The sequence below is a fragment of the Vitis riparia genome, chromosome 19 (genome assembly GCF_004353265.1).
Source record: "Vitis riparia cultivar Riparia Gloire de Montpellier isolate 1030 chromosome 19, EGFV_Vit.rip_1.0, whole genome shotgun sequence".
In the NCBI taxonomy this organism is placed as follows: Eukaryota; Viridiplantae; Streptophyta; class Magnoliopsida; order Vitales; family Vitaceae; genus Vitis; species Vitis riparia.
In genome coordinates, this window is record NC_048449.1 from 6,174,195 (window position 1) to 6,196,039 (window position 21,845).

Here is a 21,845-nt window from a genome sequence, read left to right on the forward strand (position 1 = left end):
ATTACAGGATCAACCTTACCAACTGCTGTTTCTCCAATCAATGAGTACAAACCCTTCTTTTTTTTCTTTTCATGACTAGCAAAGGCCCTTTTGAAATTTTCGAAGTTTCATTAATTTTCAGATTTAAATGTACAACCACTTTGATCTAGCATTAAGAGAGAGAAGGTTTCTCTTTAGCTGGGGAACATAGCTCTCCTCTTGCAGAACTCTTTCAAAGACATCGAACATTCTGATCTTATTGACCCAATACCAATGACCTTGACTCAGAGGACTTCCAATGGTATCTATTACACACAGTACATCAACTAGATTAATAATATCCCAAAATACCTGAAATTCTGGTTCTGTCTCCTCTAGACTCGAGAAATTAGTGTGATAATTTGGAGTTCCATTTGCACTAGCTAGGTTCAAATCCATGAAAAGGGACACTCTTGTGTCACCTTGTTTATTAGTTGTGCAATATCCAGAATGAGTATATTTTGGTGTTGATTTTCTCTATGTTATCCACGAGTGACCAAACAAATTCCTCTGGGAGAATAAGAGGCCCCAACAAGTAGACGAGACTCGGGAAGAGACAACCAATAAAACAAACCTGATAGCAAGCTCCATTGAGTGTGATAGAACAGTGAACAGTCCAGTAAGGAATGCCAGTCCCATTGAGGCAAGTGACATCCATAACAACTGCAAGGCAATAAAGTGCAGATTCCATTTATTTTTCTCATCATTCAAAGATGATGTGAAAAGAATCACTGTAGCGGTCATGGATGTAGTCATAGCTACTGTATCAGTGACAATAAAAGCTTTGAATGCTGCTTTCCTTGTTAGCACTGCCATCCCTTGATGTGGACCTTCACTTTGGACGCCCCCTGGAAGGGTGAATGTGGCTGTAAATGTGACTGTTGCAACTAATGTTGCCATTACTATGAGGGTGCCCGCCATTTCTTTACGCCTCTTGTCCCGTATTGATTCTATTATAAGATTTTCTTGCTCTAGGATTCCCTCTAACTTTTTAGCTTGCTTTGCACTTGCCGCCTTCAGAATTTCTATGGTCCGTTGCTGCAACAGAGGAGGCCGTAAATGAAAGCTCTTTTCTGGTAAGGTTAGTAGTGAAATATTATTACAAAAGAGTATACTAAAAGTAGTTTGAAAACCTTTTAACACATCAAACACATTTCATTTTTATAGTAAACAACTAAAAGATGTAATTGTCTCAAACTGTCCCTTGGAAGGGATGACTTTTTCTATATTTTTATTTATTTGTCCTTTCTTTAAAATAGAAAAGAATTATATGCACCTTTTTTGCTTTTATCTTTTCATCACCGGCACAACCAGTCTTGTTTGGAGTTGCTTGGGCTTGATTCCCATCCGTGCCTTCATTTCCTTCATTACTTGGTGAAACAAACTGCCAAAAGTTAGAGACAATGTTAATTTCTACTATTTGATTGCATTGAGAAATGGAAAAGAAAAGAAAAAACTCGAAGGCATTTGTGAGACTGAGAGAAAGCAGAATGCTTATCCATTTATTCACACCTGAAATTTCCTAGCAATATCCAGGGTTGTTTCACCTTTTTTATTGATTGCCGTAGTATCCACATTTCCTGTTTGGATAAGAGTACTTACGATGCTGCTGTGCAATTTTGCTGCTGCAAGATGCAAAGGGGTGTTTCCGTCCTCATCGGTCTCATTCAATAGATCATTCACCATGAACATATTTTGAATATATCGAACAATTTTAAGATGTCCATTTTGGGTTGCTACATGAAGGATATTTTGGTGGTGATTGTTGAGTAATTCGATCGAATAGCGGCAGCGCTTGACAAACAATTTCAATACATTCAGATGCCCATTTTCTGCAGCCATATGAGCCGGTGTTGCTAAATTGCCATCGAGGAAAGATCCATTGGAAGGTTTTAGTTGTAGTAAATGATCGACCAAGGCTAAGGCACCGGAGGCTGCAGCATAGTGAAGAGGACTTCTTCCGCTGCTATCTTTTTCATTCACCAGGTACGACAAATTTTGGAGTATAATTTTCATAGTCGCTTACAAGTTTCAATTAGGAGACAAAAGAAAGACACGTGTTAAATAGATATAAAGAGAAAAACAGAAATTTCTTAGATCACACAAATTTCTACTTGTGTCCTAACAAACAATTGGGGAATTGTGGTTGAGTGATATAAATGAAAACGTTGGATGAAGCCAACCGAACTCGAATCAGCAGTTGTTTTAATATTATAATTACCAAGAGGATCAAAGCCTGGAAAAGGCAAAAAAAAATGGAAAAAGAATCTTACTCAAATCAGCTCTCAGAATGGCCCTGTGGAGAATTGTCTGGCCGTTTGAACTTCTATGGAGAAGAGAAGAGGGCTTTGAATTTGGTAATATAGTTTTCACAATTTCACTTGCCCTAGTATCAACAGCCATTAAAAGTGGAGACTCCCCAGCATTGTTGAGTGAAACAAACAGATCTGAGTCCTTTGCTTCCATGAATACTAGCACAGTAGAATGGTGACCATTTCTAACAGCTTCATGTAATGGCGTGTTGCCTTCCATGTTTCTCATTCTCAGTACCTGTTGTATCCCTCCAGTTTCGACATCTGTGGACTCGGTCGCCCAATTAATAAGAAATTTTACCACATGAACATGGCCAGATCTAGCTACAGTGTGAAGTGGGGTTTCATGTTTAGAGTTCTCAGTGAGAAGCCAAGCTGGCGTACCCTCGCTGAGTAACGCTTCCAGTATTTTCTTGTTCCCTACTCTTGCAGCAATATGAAGCGGTGTGTTCTTCCTTTGACTTGAGTCAAAGCCGACGTGTAAGTTCAGGTTACGGATCTCATCATGATCTACGGCTAGGGCTCGGGCTCGGGCTCGGGCTATCGCCCACTCCACGCTCTGGATCAACAAGTCGAAAGCCACTGTAAGCAAAGCATCGGCCATTGTCTCAGGGCTCTCTGCTACATGCCCTCTCTCACATACGTTTAGAATGACCTAGAAAAACCAAGTCACTGTTAAATTTAGAATGACGTAGAAAAACCAAGTCATTGTTAAATCTTGACTAATATTTATTTTTATTAATCTTAAATAAGACATTTATTTATTAAATATCAATCTTCGTAGGTAAAATATTATAGATACATGAAATAATTACAAAATATTTACAATAAAAAATTAGCCATCCATGTAGTCATAGTTATAACATACACTCTTATAATACATGGGTAAATAAGATAAAAAAACTATTAAGATTAAAAATAAAGTAACTATTTTGACTTAATATTTAAAAGTTATTTTTAATTTTAAGTTATGATATTTTAAGTTATTTTATTAAGTATGTTTAATTTACTTAATAATTTAATTAGTATGGTCAATTGGTTCACCTTTGGTATTTTGCTAAATCTTAGAAAAAAGAAGAGAATTCTTGTGGTTTAAGGAAACGGACAAGAATCAAAAGAAAGGAAATTAAAGCAAAAGAAAGAGGTATATCCCGATGCTTACTTATTTGACACTCCAAAGTATATGTAATTCCAATTGGTGATCATTCTGGGAATTTATTTCCATTTTATTTTTTTTTCATAATTTATGTCAATTCTAATTGAAAATAGTATTTACATACATATATATATATATATATATATATATATATTTTGTATTTGAAGTTTACAAAATTAATCTTAAAATTATAGAAAATGTAAAATGTAAACTATTTTATTCGTATTTCAACTTAAAAACAAAAAAAAACAAAAGAAAATTAACAAAATGTAAGTGAAAATATTTTGTCCAATATTTCTATAAAATATAAATGAAAATAGTATGATGGATGATGTTGTACTCCTTACAAATGAATTTTCATTTATTAAGCTTTCAAATTTATTGTGACCCACCAAAACATACCAAAAATAGTATTTATAACAACCAATTAAGATATTTATTTTTATTAACTAATATTTTGAAAGTAACTAATATTTATTTTTATTAATCTTAAATAAGACATTTATTTATTAAATGTTAAATATTCATAGGTAAAATATTATAGATACATGAAATAATTACAAAATATTTACTATAGAAAATTAGCCATCTATGAGTTATAGTTATAACATACACTCTTATAATATGTGGGTAAATAAGATAAAAAAAAAATTAAGATTAAAAATAAAGTAACTATTTTAACTTAATATTAAAAAGTTATTGTTAACTTTAAGTTGTGATATTTTAAGTTATTTTTTTAAGTATGTTTAATTTACTTAATAATTTAATTAGTGTGGTCAATTGGTTCATATTTGGTATTTTGCTGATTAAACCTTAGGTAGTACCTTAATCAACCTTAGAAAAATGAACTGAATTTCTTATGGTTTAAGGGAACGGATAAGAATCAAAAGAAAGAGGTTTATGCCAATGCTTACTTATTTGACACTTCAAAGTACATGGAATTCTGATTGGTGATGATTATAAGAATTTATTTCCATTTTAATTGTTTTTTTTCATAATTTATGTCAATTCTAATTGAAAATAGTATTTACATACTTTTTTTTTTTTTTTTTTTGTATTTGAAGTTTACAAAATTAATCTTAAAATTATAGAAAATGTAAAATGTAAACTATTTTATTCGTATTTCAACTTAAAAAAAAAAAACAAAACAAAAGAAAATTAACAAAATGTAAGTGAAAATATTTTGTCCAATATTTCTATAAAATATAAATGAAAATAGTATGATGGATGATGTTGTACTCCTTACAAATGAATTTTCATTTATTAAGCTTTCAAATTTATTGTGACCCACCAAAATATACCAAAAATAGTATTTATAACAACCAATTGTACCAATTAAGATATTTATTTTTATTAACTAATATTTTGACTAATATTTTGATATTAACTAATATTTATTTTTTTAATCTTAAATAAGACATTTATTTATTAAAGATTAAATATTCATAGGTAAAATATTATAGATACATGAAATAGTTACAAAATATTTACTATAAAAAATTAGTCATATGTGTAGAGTCATAGTTATAACATAAACTCTTATAATATGTGGGTAAATAAGATAAAAAAATATTAAGATTAAAAATAAAGTAACTATTTTGACTTAATATTTAAAAGTTATGTTTAACTTTAAGTTGTGATATTTTAAGTTATTTTACTAAGTATGTTTAATTTATTTAATGATTTAATTAAGTTAATTTATAAAACACTCTCCTAAAGTTAAAAATAATTTTAAGTATTAACTTATTTTTAATCTTAAATATTTTTTTGTCTCATTTGTCCATATTTAGTGAAAATATATTTTACAACCATAACTTTACGGTTATAATTTATCTTTTATAATAAATATTTTTGTTTGTTATCTTATTCATCTATGATACTTTAAATAAGAATTTTTAAGAAATAAATTTATTTTTTAAGATTAATGAAAGGATAAATATTAATTAAAATTAACAAAGGTAGCTATGTCACTTTGATGATGGAGAATAAATTTTAATTAACTTTATCAATCAATCTTACTATTTAAAGTAAAAATTAAGTAGTAAGTTTTAAGTTAACTTATGTCATTAAGTAATAAATACTAGGTTTTACCAAACATCGTTCGAGTCAATTTGTGTTGTCAACTCATAAGTTCATATCACCTTTGATTAAAGAGGAGGTCTTACTACAACATCCAAATGTATTATGTCAATACCATCCAAAAATTACTATCAATTAAGGAGGTCTCGACCTCCGGTGTGTCATTACTGTATATCAATTATATTACTTATCTAATATTCCTTTCAGTTATATATGGGTGGTATTGTTTTGAATCTTGGTCTAAATTGACTTGTCATATTTTGTATTGTCTCATTGGATTGATGAGTTTTAATTGTTTATACTCTTATCCCTTTTGTTTAAATATTTATTCAATGGAATAGATTTGACTTTATTTTTACCTTTGTCCCATTTCTTTATATATTTGTTTAGTGACGTAAATTTCCCCATATATTTTTAATTACTCGATTGATAATAATTTATCCCATTTGTTTATACATTTGTTTAATGATATATATTTCACTGATTATACATTCATTCAATAATACAAAATTTACCCTATATTTTCAATTGTTCAATTCCAAGTTTGATTGGTATTTCATTAATAACATTTTCCTAGCGAGGAGGTAAGAGGGGAATAAAAGGCATAAAATTATGCCTCAAACCTTTTCTAGACAAATAATGATCAAATGATATCCCACTTTTTACCTCTTGATTGGTTTTGAAAAAATAATCAATTCTACAAGTCCTAGAGGGCAAGGTTATCCTTCTTATCTATTTTACAAATTGATCCATCATACTAAATACAACTATTTTCTTGTTGTTTTTATATCTTTACTATTCATTTATCTTGTTAAATACACTCATATTCTTGTTTTTTTTTTTTTTTTTCATTTCTTTATATTTTATTTTTATAAAAAAAATCTTCAATTATCATTTTTTAGATAAATATTAGAATTATTTTTTCATTAAAATAACTAATAAAATTTTAAAATTCTAACAATGAATTATAATATTTTAAAATTCATACATTTTTTTAATGAATATTAAATTATTAATAATAAATACACAATAAATAGATAATTTAAAATGATACATGTCATAAATAATAAAACATACATGTATTGAGATAATATTTTATTCAAAATTATAAACTATGGATATAATGTTTTTAATGAATGTATATAAATTGTATTATTATTAAATACAATTTATATATATATATATATTTTTAAATAGCCCATTTAATAAAATGTAGGCAAATTCTATGTGAGAAAATGTGGCTAGGGCTCGTTTATTACTTGTTTTATTCCCTTGGACCAATGTGATATCGCTTCACTAAGTATGGGGGCAAACATATCATTTTTTAGAGTATGCCAATAGAATTATTTTATATTGTGAAATCCACATTGAAAGCCTGAATCCTAGAGTAGTGTCCCGATTTTCAGCAACTTGGTGGGCCATCATGTTGGGTCCTCCAACTTTGATGGTATTCATTGTCTTGTTTATGAACCGATGTGTTGTTTGCTTACGAGATGGCAGGACTCTAATCTTGGTGCTTGAGCCTTGATCCTTCCTTTTTAGTGTGTTTGTTTCTTAAGTATCATTTTTATAGATTCTACAATGATAATATAGTTGTTATACATTCAGGTGAAAAAGTAGACAACTATTTTCTATGTTTTAAAAACAACTTTTTCGCTATAGTGTTTTATTATTAATTATTTTTTATACTTATATAATTATTTTTTAAAAACATCTCTCATACAATAAATAAAAAGTTGAAAATAATTTAAAAATATTTTTTGAAAATATCATATTTTTTATTTTTTGATTATCGTGTGATATTTGTATTTTGAAAAACATAAAACCAATTTTAGAAACCATTGGCTAATATGATTAATATTTTATTTATTTTTTAAATAGCCAATTTAATGAAATGTAGACAAATTCTACGTTAGAAAATAAGGCTAGAGCACCTCAATCGCATTATTAGCAAGGTTAAATAACATTATTTAAAGACTTACATACTCCCCTTTGTGAATTCTTATGATTTGTTTAATTTGTAGCCTATTACTACTTGTTTTATTACCTTGGACTGATGTGATATTGCTTCATTATGAATGGGGGTACAATATAATATTATGGGTTATGTTTAACTGTTCAAATATAGCATGTGATAAGATAAGAGAGATAATATTATATCCTATTTTATGTTTAATCAAACATGAAATAAGATTAGTGATAAGATATATCATTCACCCTATTTTTTTTTTTTTTTTTATCTTTTTTACATAAAATATGTTAATCTTATACTAAGATATGAGATATACATATCCTATGTATCATAAATTTATTTATTTTTATTAAATTTTTTTATATCCTCATTTTGCAAAATATATTTTTTATTATAAAATTAATTTATGGTTAAAAAAACTAAAAAAAAATTATAAACTAATATTAATAAATAATATATGAATTATTTTTATATATTGAATAACATAATATAAAAAAAAATTATTTATAAAGTTTAAACATTTTTAAATATCTCAAATTTTAAAATAAAAAATATTAGAATGTGATATAATTTTTATTTAAAATATTAAAAATAATATATATTTTATTTTTAAAAACAAATTATTTTACAAATTAAATATAAATATAACATAACATAACATATCACATTTAATATGTTACCTTAAAAGATCATATTCATAACATATGTATATCCAAGGATATAACATCTTATGATATACCCTCTTTCTCTATATATATGTTTTATCCTATCCTATCATGGCAACCAAACGGATCCTTAAAGTATGCAATTGAATTATTTCATATTGTGAATTCAACATTGAAAGCCTATATCCTAGAGTAGTGTCCCCATTTTCAGCAAGCTTGGTGGGCCATCCTGTTGGGTTATCCTCTACCAGCTAAGAACTGGGCCGAGCCAGGCTGGCCCATGCAAGCAATATTCCTAGTGTGACAAGACCCAGCATAACACAGGCCCAGGGTGTTGCGTCATGACCAGCTACCCAAATTTTATTTATTTAGAAACAATACAAAATATTGGTTAGAAAAAAGTTTAAAAAACGTAATTTTTTTTTTTTTTTTTGCAGGAAATGAAACAAACAAAATATAATCCTTTATTCAATATTTCAATAAAATACACAAAGTAAGTGATTTGCTTCTTCTAAAGATTTAACTTTTCTAAGGTTCTTTCAATTGAGGGGCCATAAGAAGACTAGGGCCATAATAGATTATGAGCGATAAAATACAGCCAATGCAACAAACCACGATAGCAAGAGGCAACTGCTCTGACAAAACAGCATAGAGACCCGTCATGAATGCTATTCCCATTGCCATAAGTGCCAGCCATAACAGTGCTAGGGAGTATCCAAGAAAACTCTTTATAATTTCCTCATCAGTTTGGAACGACATGATGATTAGGATCAGTGCAGCCATCATGGATGAAGTCATAGCTATTGTGTCGGTGATGATGAAGGTTCTAAAAGCCACATTCCTACCTAACACCACCATGCCTTTATGTGGATCTTCAGCTTGGAAGCCCCCAGGAATGGTGAATGCCGCAGCAAATGTGACCGTTGCAATCAGGGTTGCCATTAAGATAAGAGCGCCGACCATTTCTTTGCGCGTCTTGAAACCGTTGATTTGTTTAGAAGCACGTTTCTTTCTATCGAGGATATCCTTTGGGTTTCTAGCACTCTTTGCATAGGCCGCCTTCAAAATATCTATAATGAACTGCAAAAGAGACCATATATCATGTATGAATATTCAAAAGTTGACTTCTTATAGGTGTATTGTGCCTCAAAGTAACACCACTTCCATTCTTATATAAATTTTTGCAGAGGGCTCTCTAAGCCGTTAAACAAAGCCTCCTAATATGCTTGGTTTAAGGCATATTGAAGGTTGTGAGGATGTTATCTAAACAGTTTGAGAATTTAAAATTTGTCTTAGAGGAAGCTCTTTAATTTCTACAAAGTTAATAGGATTTATTACACTTTTCCCCCAACCTATATATATTGTGTTTTGCACATTACCCCATCGAATTTAAAATCGAGCAATGTACCCTCCAAGCTTTAAAATTGCATGCGATGTGCATTTTTTGAGTCACAACATTACATTTTTTGATGGAATGACATGTGCTCTCCGTGTGACCAAGGGCAAAATGGTAATTTTTTAATAAGTGAGGGCGAAAGAGTCATTTCATTTTAAAACCCCAAAACCCTAACCCAACCCTCCTTCTTCCTTCCTTCATTTTCCAGAAACCACATTTTCTTGGCAACCAAACAAGCTTGACCAAAATATTTTCTCAGAAAACCTTTCACAATCTAGAACTTGGGCCCTTAACCAAAAAGAAAAAAAAAAAAAACTAAAAAAAAAAAGAAAAGTCCCTGGAATATATGTCCAAAAACATTTTCTATTAAAACAAGCATAAATCCAAATGAAACTGAGAGATATCAAAATTGTAATAGACTGTGGAGAAGTAATGAATGAAAAACAAAGATATCCAACATAAACAAAGGGGAAAAAAATGCCATAACAAACTGCAAATAAGTTTCCCCAAAATTTCCCTAACTTTTTTGAAACATAAAAAAGAAACCCTATTCTAAAACAACAAATTGAAACATTATATCAAAATTTTCATCTATCTTCTTCATCAATTTTAAAAAAATAATTTCCCCAATTTTTCTTCAAATTTTCTGAAACATCAAAATGAAACCCTAACCCTCTTTGCCAAAGATTTTTCTAGCCACCAAAGTGATTACAAAACAAAAAACATATTGTTGAACTCCATGTCTTATCTTCAATATCAGTTTTTCAATGCTTGCATGAGATTTTAGGGTTTTAACTCCAATTTGGAGATTCAGCAAAAGGAACAACAATAAGAGGAGAATGAACGACGAGGAAGAGGACAGGGCTGGAGGGGTTTTGTTTTGGTTGCAAATTACCCTTTTGCCCTCACTTAAATAGGTCATGTGGGGAGCACATGTATCTTTCGTCCAAATATGTAACATCGTCACTCCAAAAATGCATATTGCATGCAATTATAAAGCTTGGAGGGTATATGTTTGATTTTAAACTCGATGGGATAATGTGCAAAATATGTTATAGGTTAGGGGGTACAGTGTAAATAAACCCTAGTTAATAATAATATTTACAAAAATTCATCAAAATTAATTGCAATAACACCATGACCATAAGGAATAATTCAATTCTTTATCTTCATGTACCCTTTAACTTTTTTTTTTTTTTCTATATAATTAAAAAACAAAAACTTTTATATAAAATAGTATAGACTTACCTTATCTCTTTTATAATTTATTTTTAAAAATTTTAAAATTTAGTAAAAAAATTTTGATAGCTTAAATTTTAAAATAGTTTTTAAAAACTATTACCTTTTTTTCTTCTATTTTATATAAAATTATTATTATTTATTTATAAAATAGAAATATAAAAATGTATCATAATATACATGTATGTACCTGAGTTTCATTTATTATATCCTCCTCCTCTTCCTCATCATCATTCAAAGAACTTCTGTCCATTGCTCTCTTTGGCGAAAGAGGTTGCACAAAAACAAGAATGAATATAAGTACAATTAAAAATAGAGAATGAAATAGGTGTTGTTTGTTTTGAAAGTTAAACACAATCCATTAAACAATTGGAAGAGAATACTATGATAATTTCTTATATTATTTAAACTATCATAATTTTTATATCTAATCATTAAAGACTACTAAAACCTACTCACCTCCATTGTCTCATTTTATTTGACGACTTCTTCAAGAGCTTGAATTATATTAAATAACTTACAAAAGGATTTCAAATGAAAATTAACTATATTTATAAAAACTTTTACGAGTTATAACTAAATTAATAGCCATTAATTCCAAGCATGCCCCTTAAATATGTTTTTAAAACTTGTTAAATTATTGAATTGAATTACCTAACAAACACAAAATTAAATACTTAATCAACAAAAAAGTTTGAAGGAACTCAAATTCACAAGATGAAAGTATCACAATAGGCTACTTATTTTAGATTTAAGTGAATGCGATGCCTCACTAGAAAATCATGAACCTAGTAGTGCTCTTTCCATCATTCAATAACTAGCACTTAATTCAATGAGTATGAGTTGTTGATGGATAAATAATATATAACATACTGCATCTTTCATGTAATAAAAAATAACATTTTTGGGTTTTTCTTTTGGCAGTCTTCATATGGTGGTCACTATTAAGGTTTTCATGAAACAGGTAGCAACTTAAACTCCATAGAGAAAATAAGGCCTGTACTTTTGTAGGCTACTTATGAAACCCTTGAATATTGTTGAACTCATGGAGAAAATCAAACACCATACATATTTAGATTATTTCCTTGGACAATTAAATCATCTATATACAAACAAACAAACAAAATTCATCTTTCTCTAGCTAGTCGAGGGTGGATTAATTCGGCTCAACCAATTGGGAACCGGTTCAACTGGTTACCCTTTCTCGATTGAGGACCAGTTAAAAGGTGTAAAGTTTTTCTCTCTTTTCTAAAAGGTTAGCGTTCTTGGTCGAGAGAAACCCTTTCCTGGTCGAGAGTATGCCTTTCTCGATGGAGGTTTAGTGAAATCCTAACAGTCATTTGTGGAGCATTAATTGTCCAACAACTAGTCAACTAATTGAACTAGAGCTCAATCGAGAATGCCACTTGGTGTACTTTTTAGTGTCTGAGGTTGTAAACTTATAAATGGAGAACTCTCATTTATTTATTGCCATGAGAACACTTATATTAAACTCTTTACTTACCTGCTTCTCTCATTAAAAACTCTCTCTTTGGTGCATTGATCATTCACTTTCAAATTCAATCCTAGTGCACCTTTGTGATTCATCATAGCTTCTTTATATTTGTTCATTTATTGAGTTAGGTTGAGTGTGCTTAAACTCTCATTTATTTGAGTAAGGTTAAGTGTTACAATTTCAAGTTAGGATTGAACTTGAAGAAAGATTTGTAGAGCCCAATAGAGCCGGTGAATCCAATTATAAAGACTTGAAAACTTGGGTTGAAAGCTTCGGATTAGTGGAACTTTCACTTGGAAGGAACTTGAGAAGAGTAGAGATAGGCGATAAACCACTATAAATCAGTGTTTGCATTTCTCTATCTCAATCTCTTTACATTTATTGAACTATTACTTATTTATTTAAAGGTTTTTCAATTTTTATTTTTTTAAACTCAATGCACCCTCCTTCTTAGGTGATTTGCTTATTTAGATTAGCTTTGTTTCACAATACTACTTCCATTCTTATATAAATTTTTGGAGAAGACACTTAAGTTATTAAACAAAGCCTCGTAATATGCTTGTTTAAGGCATATTGTAGGTGATATGATGTTATCAGAATAGTTTAAGAATTTAAAACTTTTCATAAAGGAAGCTTTTTTCTACATGGTTAATGATAATATTTAAAAAAAAAAAATCATCAAAATTAGTTGCAATAACACCAAGACCATAGGCACTCATAGAAAATTCAATTCTTTATCTTCATGTTCCCTTTAACTTTTTTTTTTTTTTTTTTTGATATAGGAACAATGTAAATCTAGTTTGAATACACTTCTTGTTTTTGGTTTTTAAAAATAAAACATATCAATAATTTATATATAACAAGAAAAAACAAAAACAAAATATAGTAATAATTTATATATAACAAGAAAAAACTCTTATACAAAGAAGTATAGATTTACCTTATCTATTTAAGATTAAATTTCATTTTTTTAAAAAAATTTAATACAAATTTATTGAGACATCAAAATTTTAAGTAGTTTTAAAATTTATTAGCTTTCTAATGTAAATTTTAAAAGTTTTTATATTTTATACAAAATTATAATTTTTTATTTTTAAAAATAGAAAACAAAAAAAGTATATCCTAACCACACATATTTACCTGATTTTCTTTTATTTTATCATCATCTTTCTCGTTAGAGCTTGTGTCCACTACTCTCTCTTGTAAAAGAGACTGCACAAAAACAAGAAGGAATATCAATTTTTATTATTTAAGTACAATTCAAAATAGTGAATGTAATAAGTATTGGTTTTGAAAGTTAAACATAATCCATTAAACAAGTGGAAGAGAATACTATGATAATTTCTTATTTTATTTAACATATCATAATTTACATATCTAATCACTAAAGAGTACTAAAACCTAACTGACTTCCATTGTCTCATTTTATTTGACTACTTCTTCAAGAGTTTGAATTATATTAAATAACTTATAAAATGATTTCAAATGAAATTTAACTATGTTTATAAAATTCTTTTACTGATTATAACTAAATTAATAATATTTGATTCCAACAAATTTTTCATCACATCACTTCACTATGAATAATTTTTTCCATCCAATCTCACACTAATAGATCGAAGAGAATCACCTCTTTCAACAGTCATGACGGATAAACAACAAATAACCACAAAACAAACAAAAACAATAAAAACTAAAGAAAACAAATATAAAATCAAATATCATGATTCGGTATGAAAAACAAATGCAACACCCTATAATAAAAAATGAAGATTTTTTTTTTTTGGTGCAGAAACTATGTATGAGATTAAACTCTCCTCAATGAAAGAATAAATTAGGAGTTCCATTAAAATTAATTGTGCTTTGATGCCATGTGAGATTCAAGAATTATAAAGAGAAAGAGGAAAGAAAATTTAGGGTTTCTTATTCAAACACCTTAAAAAAAAGGCACAAGACAAATAGAGTTTAAATATGTTAAATAAAAAAGAAAAGAATTAATTTACTCTACTCCTAAAAGGAAAAATAATATAAACTATTTAAGAAGAAAAATTTCAAATTATTCCAAATGAATTTGAAGGCAACATTTTTCTTACCTTGTCAGCTGTTTTGTAAGAGTTGTCTTCCTGTATCTCCCATGCTTCTTTGGCAGTATTTGCACGCGATATCTTCTCAAAAATATTTTCATCTATAGCTTGATAGATGAAGCTAAGAGCTTGCTTATCTTTCTTGCTGGCATCACTAATATAATCCCTTTAAGTCTGCGATGGCTTACATTCATCTTCAGGCACTTGAGAGCCTTTTTTTGTGACTTCCCATACACTTTTGGAATCAAGCAAAGTCTTCATCTGAATGCTCCAATTTTCGAAGTTGTCTTCTTTGAGTAGAAAGGCTTTAAAAAAAGACTTCTTAGCAGTCATATTTCTCTTGTAATCCTAATAGGAATTGTTGGAGTAAAAAAATAATTAATAAGGATAGAGAAAAAAAATCCAATAATCTTACTGACTTTGAAAAAAATTGTAATGAATTATAGTAGATGTGAATAATTGATATATATATATATTTATATGATGATAAGTAGTAGATATTGATAATTAAGGGTTTAACTCTAATTTAACTATCCAATCTAATGACAAGGAATTTTATTATTGTGGGGATCCGGACTCCTTCCATAAACGAGCACTGAATCCCGTACATACAAAACCTAACCGGGTAGGCTCCATAAATACACGTCGGTTATGCTCACTCTACTGTTATGCAACATCAATGAGATGTTACTACATTAAAAGGAAAGTTTAAAATGACGAGAATGGAAGGTAAGTGGTTTTTCTACATTTCTTTCTTCTTAAGGCAAAATGGCTTCAACTAACTTAACCATCGGAGAAGTCTGCCCAAAACCCATCCGGGCACTCTTTTGCAGGGTGTTCAAGGGTATTCAAAGGAGGAGAAGTTAGAGCAGCTACCCGGGAGGTCACACAGAAGAAGGGCTCAACAATTGTGATTCAAATTCAATCTTGGGAGGAGATTTTAAGCTTGATCATTGTTTAACCAAATTTAATTGAAGTAATAGCAATCTATTATCAAGTAAAAAGGAGGAAAGCCATGGGCAAACCTTCATGTAACACATAATAGGAATGCTTTCATACCTGAGCTACGTCGAGAGCGGTTTTACCATCATTGTTGATGGCCCTGATGTCCACCTTTCTTGTCAAAGCAAGACAACGTACCACACTGGAATGGAAGTTCATGGCAGCAAGATGCAAGGTTGTGTTTCCATCCTTATCCGGCTCATTGATCAGGTCATCCGCCTCCCGCAAACTCAGAATACATTTAACCACGATAACGGACCCATTTTGTGCTGCTACATGAAGGATATTTTGTCTCTGTTGGTTGAGTAGCTCAACTGAATGAGGGCAGGCGTTGAGAATTGTGATCAAAGCCTTTCTACTGCCACATTCCGCAGCCAAGTGGGCAGGGGTTGCTTGATAGTGATCTTGGAGAAGCGCAATGGAAGAGTCTCGTTTTAGCAAATGACCGCAGACTATCCACACAAGGAAATCGGAGGAGGCTGCAGCATAGTGAAGGGGAGTTCTCCCATAGCTGTCTTTCTCAAAGATCAGTCGTGGCTTTTTCTCCAGTAGAATTTGTACAGTATCTAAGTTAAGGGAGAAAAAAAAAGACAGATATAAATTAAAATAGAAGTAGATCAATGAAAATTGGATATGTCTTGAAACAAAATTAGAAACATTTATCCACCATATGCTTGTTCAGATCAGGAACTATTGACGTAAAAGTTATTTTTGATTGGCATAAAAAAGCAATACATGGATATTCGAATGCCATTTGATCATAATTTATATCATGAAAAAAGATTTGGCCTCGATAAATCAGATTCAGAGCCTCAGCAATTCTCATATCAGGACTGCCTAATGGTCAATGCGGAGGAAAAAGAAACCAAGGAAAATGCAATCTTACCTAAGTCAGCCCTAAAAACGGCCCTGTGGAGAGGTGTCTCGTGATTGGGACCTCTGTACAGGAGACAGGAGGGCTCTGCTTCTAGGATCGTTCTCACAATATTTACATCAATAGCCATAGAGAATGGAGACTCCCCAGCTTTGTTCCGTGAAGCTAACAAATCAGAGTGATTTGCCTCGACTACTTTTTTCACAAGTAGACAGGTGACCGAGTGGTGACCACCTCTAACAGCTTCATGCAATGGCGTGTCGTCTTTCATATTTGTCATACTAATTACCTCATATACTCCTCCATTTTCAACGTCTAACTTCTCAGCATGGCAGATGAGAAATTCTACAACATCAACATGGCCAATACGAGCTGCCAAGTGCAGTGGGGTGTTGCCTTTGATGTTCTTCTCAGTGAGAAGGGACGTGTTTCGATTCAGTAACTCTTCCACAGCACTCGTGTCTCCCATTCTTGCAGCCAAATGAAGGGCTGTGTTCTTCCCGGGACTTAGGAAACTGGTGTCGTTGTTTAAGTTCAATTCCTTGAGACTATACTTTATTTTTGGTTCTGCGAGTCCATGCCTTGCCAGCAATAGATTCCTCCGTTCTAGAATATCGTCTTTCATATTGAGCTTTCAAGTAATACTTCACCGATGCTTAATTGGATTCGGGAGAATCAGAGCGTCATATATGGTTTGTGTTTCAGCAGTTTATGTCTTACGTACATATCACTTTCTTATCTCAGAAATGAAAAGGACAAACAAAATTACATCATGTCAACATGAATAAAATAATTCAAAAGATAGAAGAAAAAAAATTATTAACCATGGTATGAAGCAACCCACGCTCGCCACTTGGCTTCAATGATAAGACAGAATAGACCACCACTCAGTCCCCTTCTTCTTCCATGTGTTGTATACTGTTGACTATTGAGAGGTTTCTTACCCCAAGGAGATGCCCAGCTGTGGATTTGTCTTCATAATCGAAGAGCCTGGGGCCATCCATCTCTCACATCGAGATTGGGATGGGATGGTCTGGAAACACGTCTTTGACCCGTCATAGGGCCAAGTGGATGATAACTTAATGTGTTCACATACAGATACCGCCGTACAGGCACCGGGTAAAACAATACTGTACCCATGTGACTCTTCTGACTTTTATCACCGCACAGATTCAGAGACACATGATCGAGGATTACAAAGACAAATAAAAAGATTCCACACATATTCTAAGTTCTAACATTGAACACCTTCAGAGGCAACAAGACAAACCACTGTAATATTGAGAGTTTTAAGTACAAAATAATCCATTGAAAAAAATGGTAAGAATACTACCAATTTCAAAATATTTGTAAAATTAATCTTTTGTATCCCATAAGTCTATATATATATATATATATATATATATATATATATATATATATATATATATATATATATATATATATATATATTTTTAGTGTAAAAAATCACTATTGATGATTATGATTTTAAAAGTTACAAATATATATTCTTAAAATTATTTTTAATTCACGTTCGTTTTAATACCCAAAATATTTGTAAAATTAATTTTTGTATCCCATAAGTATCCACATATATATTTTTTCTTTTAGTGTAAAAAATCACTGTTGATGATTGTGATTTTAAAAGTTATAAATATATATTCTTAAAATTATTTTTTATTCACGTTCGTTTTAATGGTATTGTGATTTTAATATTATTTTTAAAATATTTTTATCATAATAACCATAAAACCACAATTAGTAACTGTGGTTTTAAAAATATCATAAAATCCATAGACGGTGGTTTTATAATTTTCTTTAAAACCACAGTCACGAATTATGGTTTTACAACTTTCTTTAAAACCACAGTCATACACTATGGTTTTATAATTTTCTTTCAAAATACAGTTACTAATTGTGGTTTCGCAAATATTTTTAAGGGGAATTCATGTAACCATAATTAAAAAAAAATATATGAAATTTTAGAACTTTGTTTTTTTATTTTTTATTTTAGTGTAAATAATAGATGTACCAAAATTTCTTAACGATGTACCAAATTTCCTTAAAATTCTTTTCGGAGTGGGGAAAATTTCTTACAATTTTCTATTATCAGTTGAAAATTATTATTTTTTTTACAAATTATCCTTAATAAAATTTTTCGTTATGACTGTTTTAAAATTACATATATTTTTTATCTTTATTTTTTCATATTTTCCTTGAAATTTTGAGAAAATAATTTGGCTTACATGCATTCCCATACAAATTTATATATTTATGGTAAATAAAATATTTATTTGTTTTATGAATATTTTCACATATGAATTAAAGAAAATTATTTATTTATATTATTTTTAAATTTTAAAATAACCAAACAAATTGTTTATATTAGTTTAAAATTTTATATTTTCATATGAAAATTAATGCTAATGATTATGATTTTAGGTTATTCCTTATTAAGTATGATTTGAACTTATGTCTTGGTTAAAATGTATAATTTTTTAATTATATGAAAGAAAAAATAGGTAATGGTTGCAACAATTTGTTTATTTAGAATTTCTTTCATTTATACTTTAGGATGCATTTGAGTTTTATTTGTTTAAATTATCAAGGAAATAGGTGAATAACATAACATCACTCATTTGAATTAACACTTTATATAACCTTAAGGGGGTGTTTGGTACATGGGAATGGGGAGTGAGAATAGACATCTCATTCATCTTCTCCCTTATTCCTATGTTTGGATAAATGTTAAGAAGGCAGAAATGAAATAAAAAATTATTCAGGTAGAAATCAAATCCAACTTATAAGTCGGATTTGGATTTATCAAAAGTAGGTGGTATTATGATTCATTAAACCCATCTGATAATATAAAATAACCTAAATTTACTATTTTACCCTCTTGTCTCATTCTTCAAGCCCGATGCTTATCTTCTTTGTCAAGCTAGAGATTCATTCATCATCCACTTCTTATCTTCTTTACAAAGTTAGAAACTCATTCATCATCCACTTTTCTGCAACAAGTGATTCTCTCAAACTGAATCAATCATACCTTTCATGACATTTATATATAAAAAAAAATTCAATTTCTAATTTCTAAGGTTTTGGATATTCATTTTGATGGTTGGATCCAAGATTTGTCATTGTTCGCTGCAACTAGGTTCTGAAAACTCCCTTCTACGTCTCCAATCAGGTTTACCTTCTTCTTTCTTTTTTCTTCTACTTTTTTATCTGTCTTTCTTCTTCTCTATAAATCGATTGTTTTTTTTTTTATTATTATTATTAATTTGTGTTTAGAATCTTGTATTTAATGTTTCTTTATCTTGTATTAATGGAAACTGGAGAGAAAAATTGAAATGGTTGGAAAAAGATTTTTTGATTTCATGTGTTTGCGATATTGAAATTTTTTGTTTCATACATGAATGGAGACTGGAGAGGAAAATTGAAATTGTTAAGAAAAAAAGAAAAAGAAAAAAACAAACAGAAACAAAACTTTTGGATTTCACGTATTTGTGATATTGGAAATTTTTGTTTCATCCTCTCTTTAACCCTTTTTTTCCCTTTTGTTTATTATTATCGTCGTCCTCCTTTCCTAGTTAAAGCTATGGATTCTGGCAACAATAGTAGTATGCAATCTGTGAGTAGTGGGGATGAAGAGTATGATTCAAGGCCCGAGTCGATCCCGACTTTCTTGAATCTTTGTGGCCACTTTGGTTCAGTCTCATCAAACCCACAACCACCACCTTTTCCTCACCACCAAAACCACCCATCTATTTTGTTTGATCCTTGATCAAATTATGTGAATGCTTTCTCTCAATCATCAGCAAACCCAAATGCAAACTCCTTGTTAAATCTCGACACGGTTTGGTCCAAAAGTCTAAGATCTGAGCCGAATTGCACTGACTTTGGAAACCTTACAGGCTTGTTTTCTTCCTCAACATCATCATCAGGCCAATCTATGTTAGGGGTTCAAGGACCCAGTTAGGGCCAATTCTTAAGTTCATCTTCCACGAGGATGATGTCAGTCCATGAAAATGGTGGACGTGCTTCATCTGCTTCACTGCTCTTTGATCAAACCAACGTGGTCCGAAACTCCAAGAAGCGAACCAGGGCTTCAAAAAGAAATCTTCTTTTAGTGGGAAAAAAATTTTAAAAACAAAAAAAGGCTTTGAACCCTATTGTGGAACCTGCAAGAGGGCTCATGGGTGCTTTCTCTTCAACCCTTTTTTCGGGGGAAAAAAAAAAAAAAAAAAAAGATACCTTGCTAACATAATATACTCATAGAGATCAGACCCAACCTCCTTCATCCACACTGCACCTACTACACCAACTGATATTGAGAAAAATAGCAGCAACCGGTCCCCAAGTCGAGGGAAGGAAAACATAACACTGAATCCAGTAACAATGGCAAGATTAGCTGAACCACCAACATTAAAGATCATGTAACATAGCTACACTAGTGAAACAGAGTCACATTAAGATACAACATAAAATAAATCAAGAAATGCCAATCTCACAAGCCTATTAAAGATCATGTAACAAAACTACACTGATACAACAGTCATATTAAGATGCAACATAAAATAATTAGGAAATGTCAATCTCACAACCTTTATAAATTAAAGGGCTGCCATCATGCTTCATAACCATTTAAGACATGTTAATCTTTATAGAAAACCCAATAACTGCAAACACTTACAACAATCTGCTGCAGAATGCACCTAAGCCCACTAGTACAAACGACATATTTGCCTACATTGAAACAGTAGCCAGAATAAACGGACCAAAATTTGGGATTAATGATTTAAGTAACAATAAATTTAAAAGTAATGCCTACCATGATTGTGAGGACTACCATGATTCTGACCATGTACAAAAATGTCAACATAACAGATGGTTATGTTAAACAGATTAATTTAATTTTTTCTAGTTTCCCATGCAAGAGTATTGTAATGATAAATTTTCCTATTTGTATGTGCCCCACTTGCACTAGAAGGATATTGCTATAGCATCACATCCTTACCTTGAACCTAGTGTATTTTTATATTTAAATTAGTCTTTTGATTTTGTTAAGCTACTAACTTTCTTAAAAGGTATGAAAATTAGTATTAGTTTGGTACAAATGAATTTGCATATATTATTTTTTCTTTGCTTATAGAAAATTAATAATGAGGTCAAACATAAAATATTTAATCTTTTTTTGTTCTTATTAAAAACACAGAATGTTTTTTTTTTCCTCCTTTATGATGAGGACTCTTGCACAACCATGAACCTTATTGAGATGGAAAGAAGATAACAACTTATCCTCATTCTATATATTATAGTGAACATGCTTAATATGCTTACTGCATTTTGTACGACTACAAGGAAACGTTATTAGAGACAAACATTGATGGAACGACCTGTACATAGAGAATTCTTGCGAGTTGAAAATCTTAATCGATTGATTTATGGGAGTGATATAGCATGTATGGAGCAACTTAGGATGGATAGACATACTTTCACCACGTTATGTTCTATGCTTCGTACTATTGGTAAACTAAAGAATTCAAAATA

General features: G+C 30.3%; 4 protein-coding genes across 4 annotated transcripts; all 4 read right to left on the reverse strand.

Annotated features, from left to right (window-relative positions):
- Positions 1 to 235: 235 nt before the first annotated feature.
- Positions 236 to 2,034, reverse strand: LOC117908105 (ankyrin repeat-containing protein At2g01680-like). Its single transcript, XM_034821779.1, has 4 exons — positions 1,531 to 2,034; positions 1,295 to 1,402; positions 593 to 1,056; positions 236 to 284 (listed from the first exon to the last, which is right to left on the reverse strand). The coding sequence occupies exons 1-4, from the start codon at positions 2,032 to 2,034 to the stop codon at positions 236 to 238; spliced, it is 1,125 nt and encodes a 374-aa protein (XP_034677670.1).
- Positions 2,035 to 2,247: 213 nt separating this feature from the next.
- On the reverse strand, positions 2,248 to 2,934 carry LOC117908106 (ankyrin-1-like). Its single transcript, XM_034821780.1, has one exon. The coding sequence runs from the start codon at positions 2,932 to 2,934 to the stop codon at positions 2,248 to 2,250; it is 687 nt and encodes a 228-aa protein (XP_034677671.1).
- A 5,709-nt stretch (positions 2,935 to 8,643) lies between these two features.
- On the reverse strand, positions 8,644 to 14,555 carry LOC117909548 (protein ACCELERATED CELL DEATH 6-like). The gene is made up of 4 exons (XM_034823587.1): positions 14,426 to 14,555; positions 13,473 to 13,544; positions 11,028 to 11,096; positions 8,644 to 9,282 (listed from the first exon to the last, which is right to left on the reverse strand). The coding sequence occupies exons 3-4, from the start codon at positions 11,088 to 11,090 to the stop codon at positions 8,731 to 8,733; spliced, it is 615 nt and encodes a 204-aa protein (XP_034679478.1). The 5' UTR covers positions 11,091 to 11,096; positions 13,473 to 13,544; positions 14,426 to 14,555; the 3' UTR covers positions 8,644 to 8,730.
- A 29-nt stretch (positions 14,556 to 14,584) lies between these two features.
- Positions 14,585 to 16,987, reverse strand: LOC117908107 (ankyrin repeat-containing protein At5g02620-like). The gene is made up of 3 exons (XM_034821781.1): positions 16,305 to 16,987; positions 15,476 to 15,984; positions 14,585 to 14,764 (listed from the first exon to the last, which is right to left on the reverse strand). The coding sequence occupies exons 1-3, from the start codon at positions 16,915 to 16,917 to the stop codon at positions 14,585 to 14,587; spliced, it is 1,302 nt and encodes a 433-aa protein (XP_034677672.1). The 5' UTR covers positions 16,918 to 16,987.
- Between the last annotated feature and the right edge of the window lie 4,858 nt (positions 16,988 to 21,845).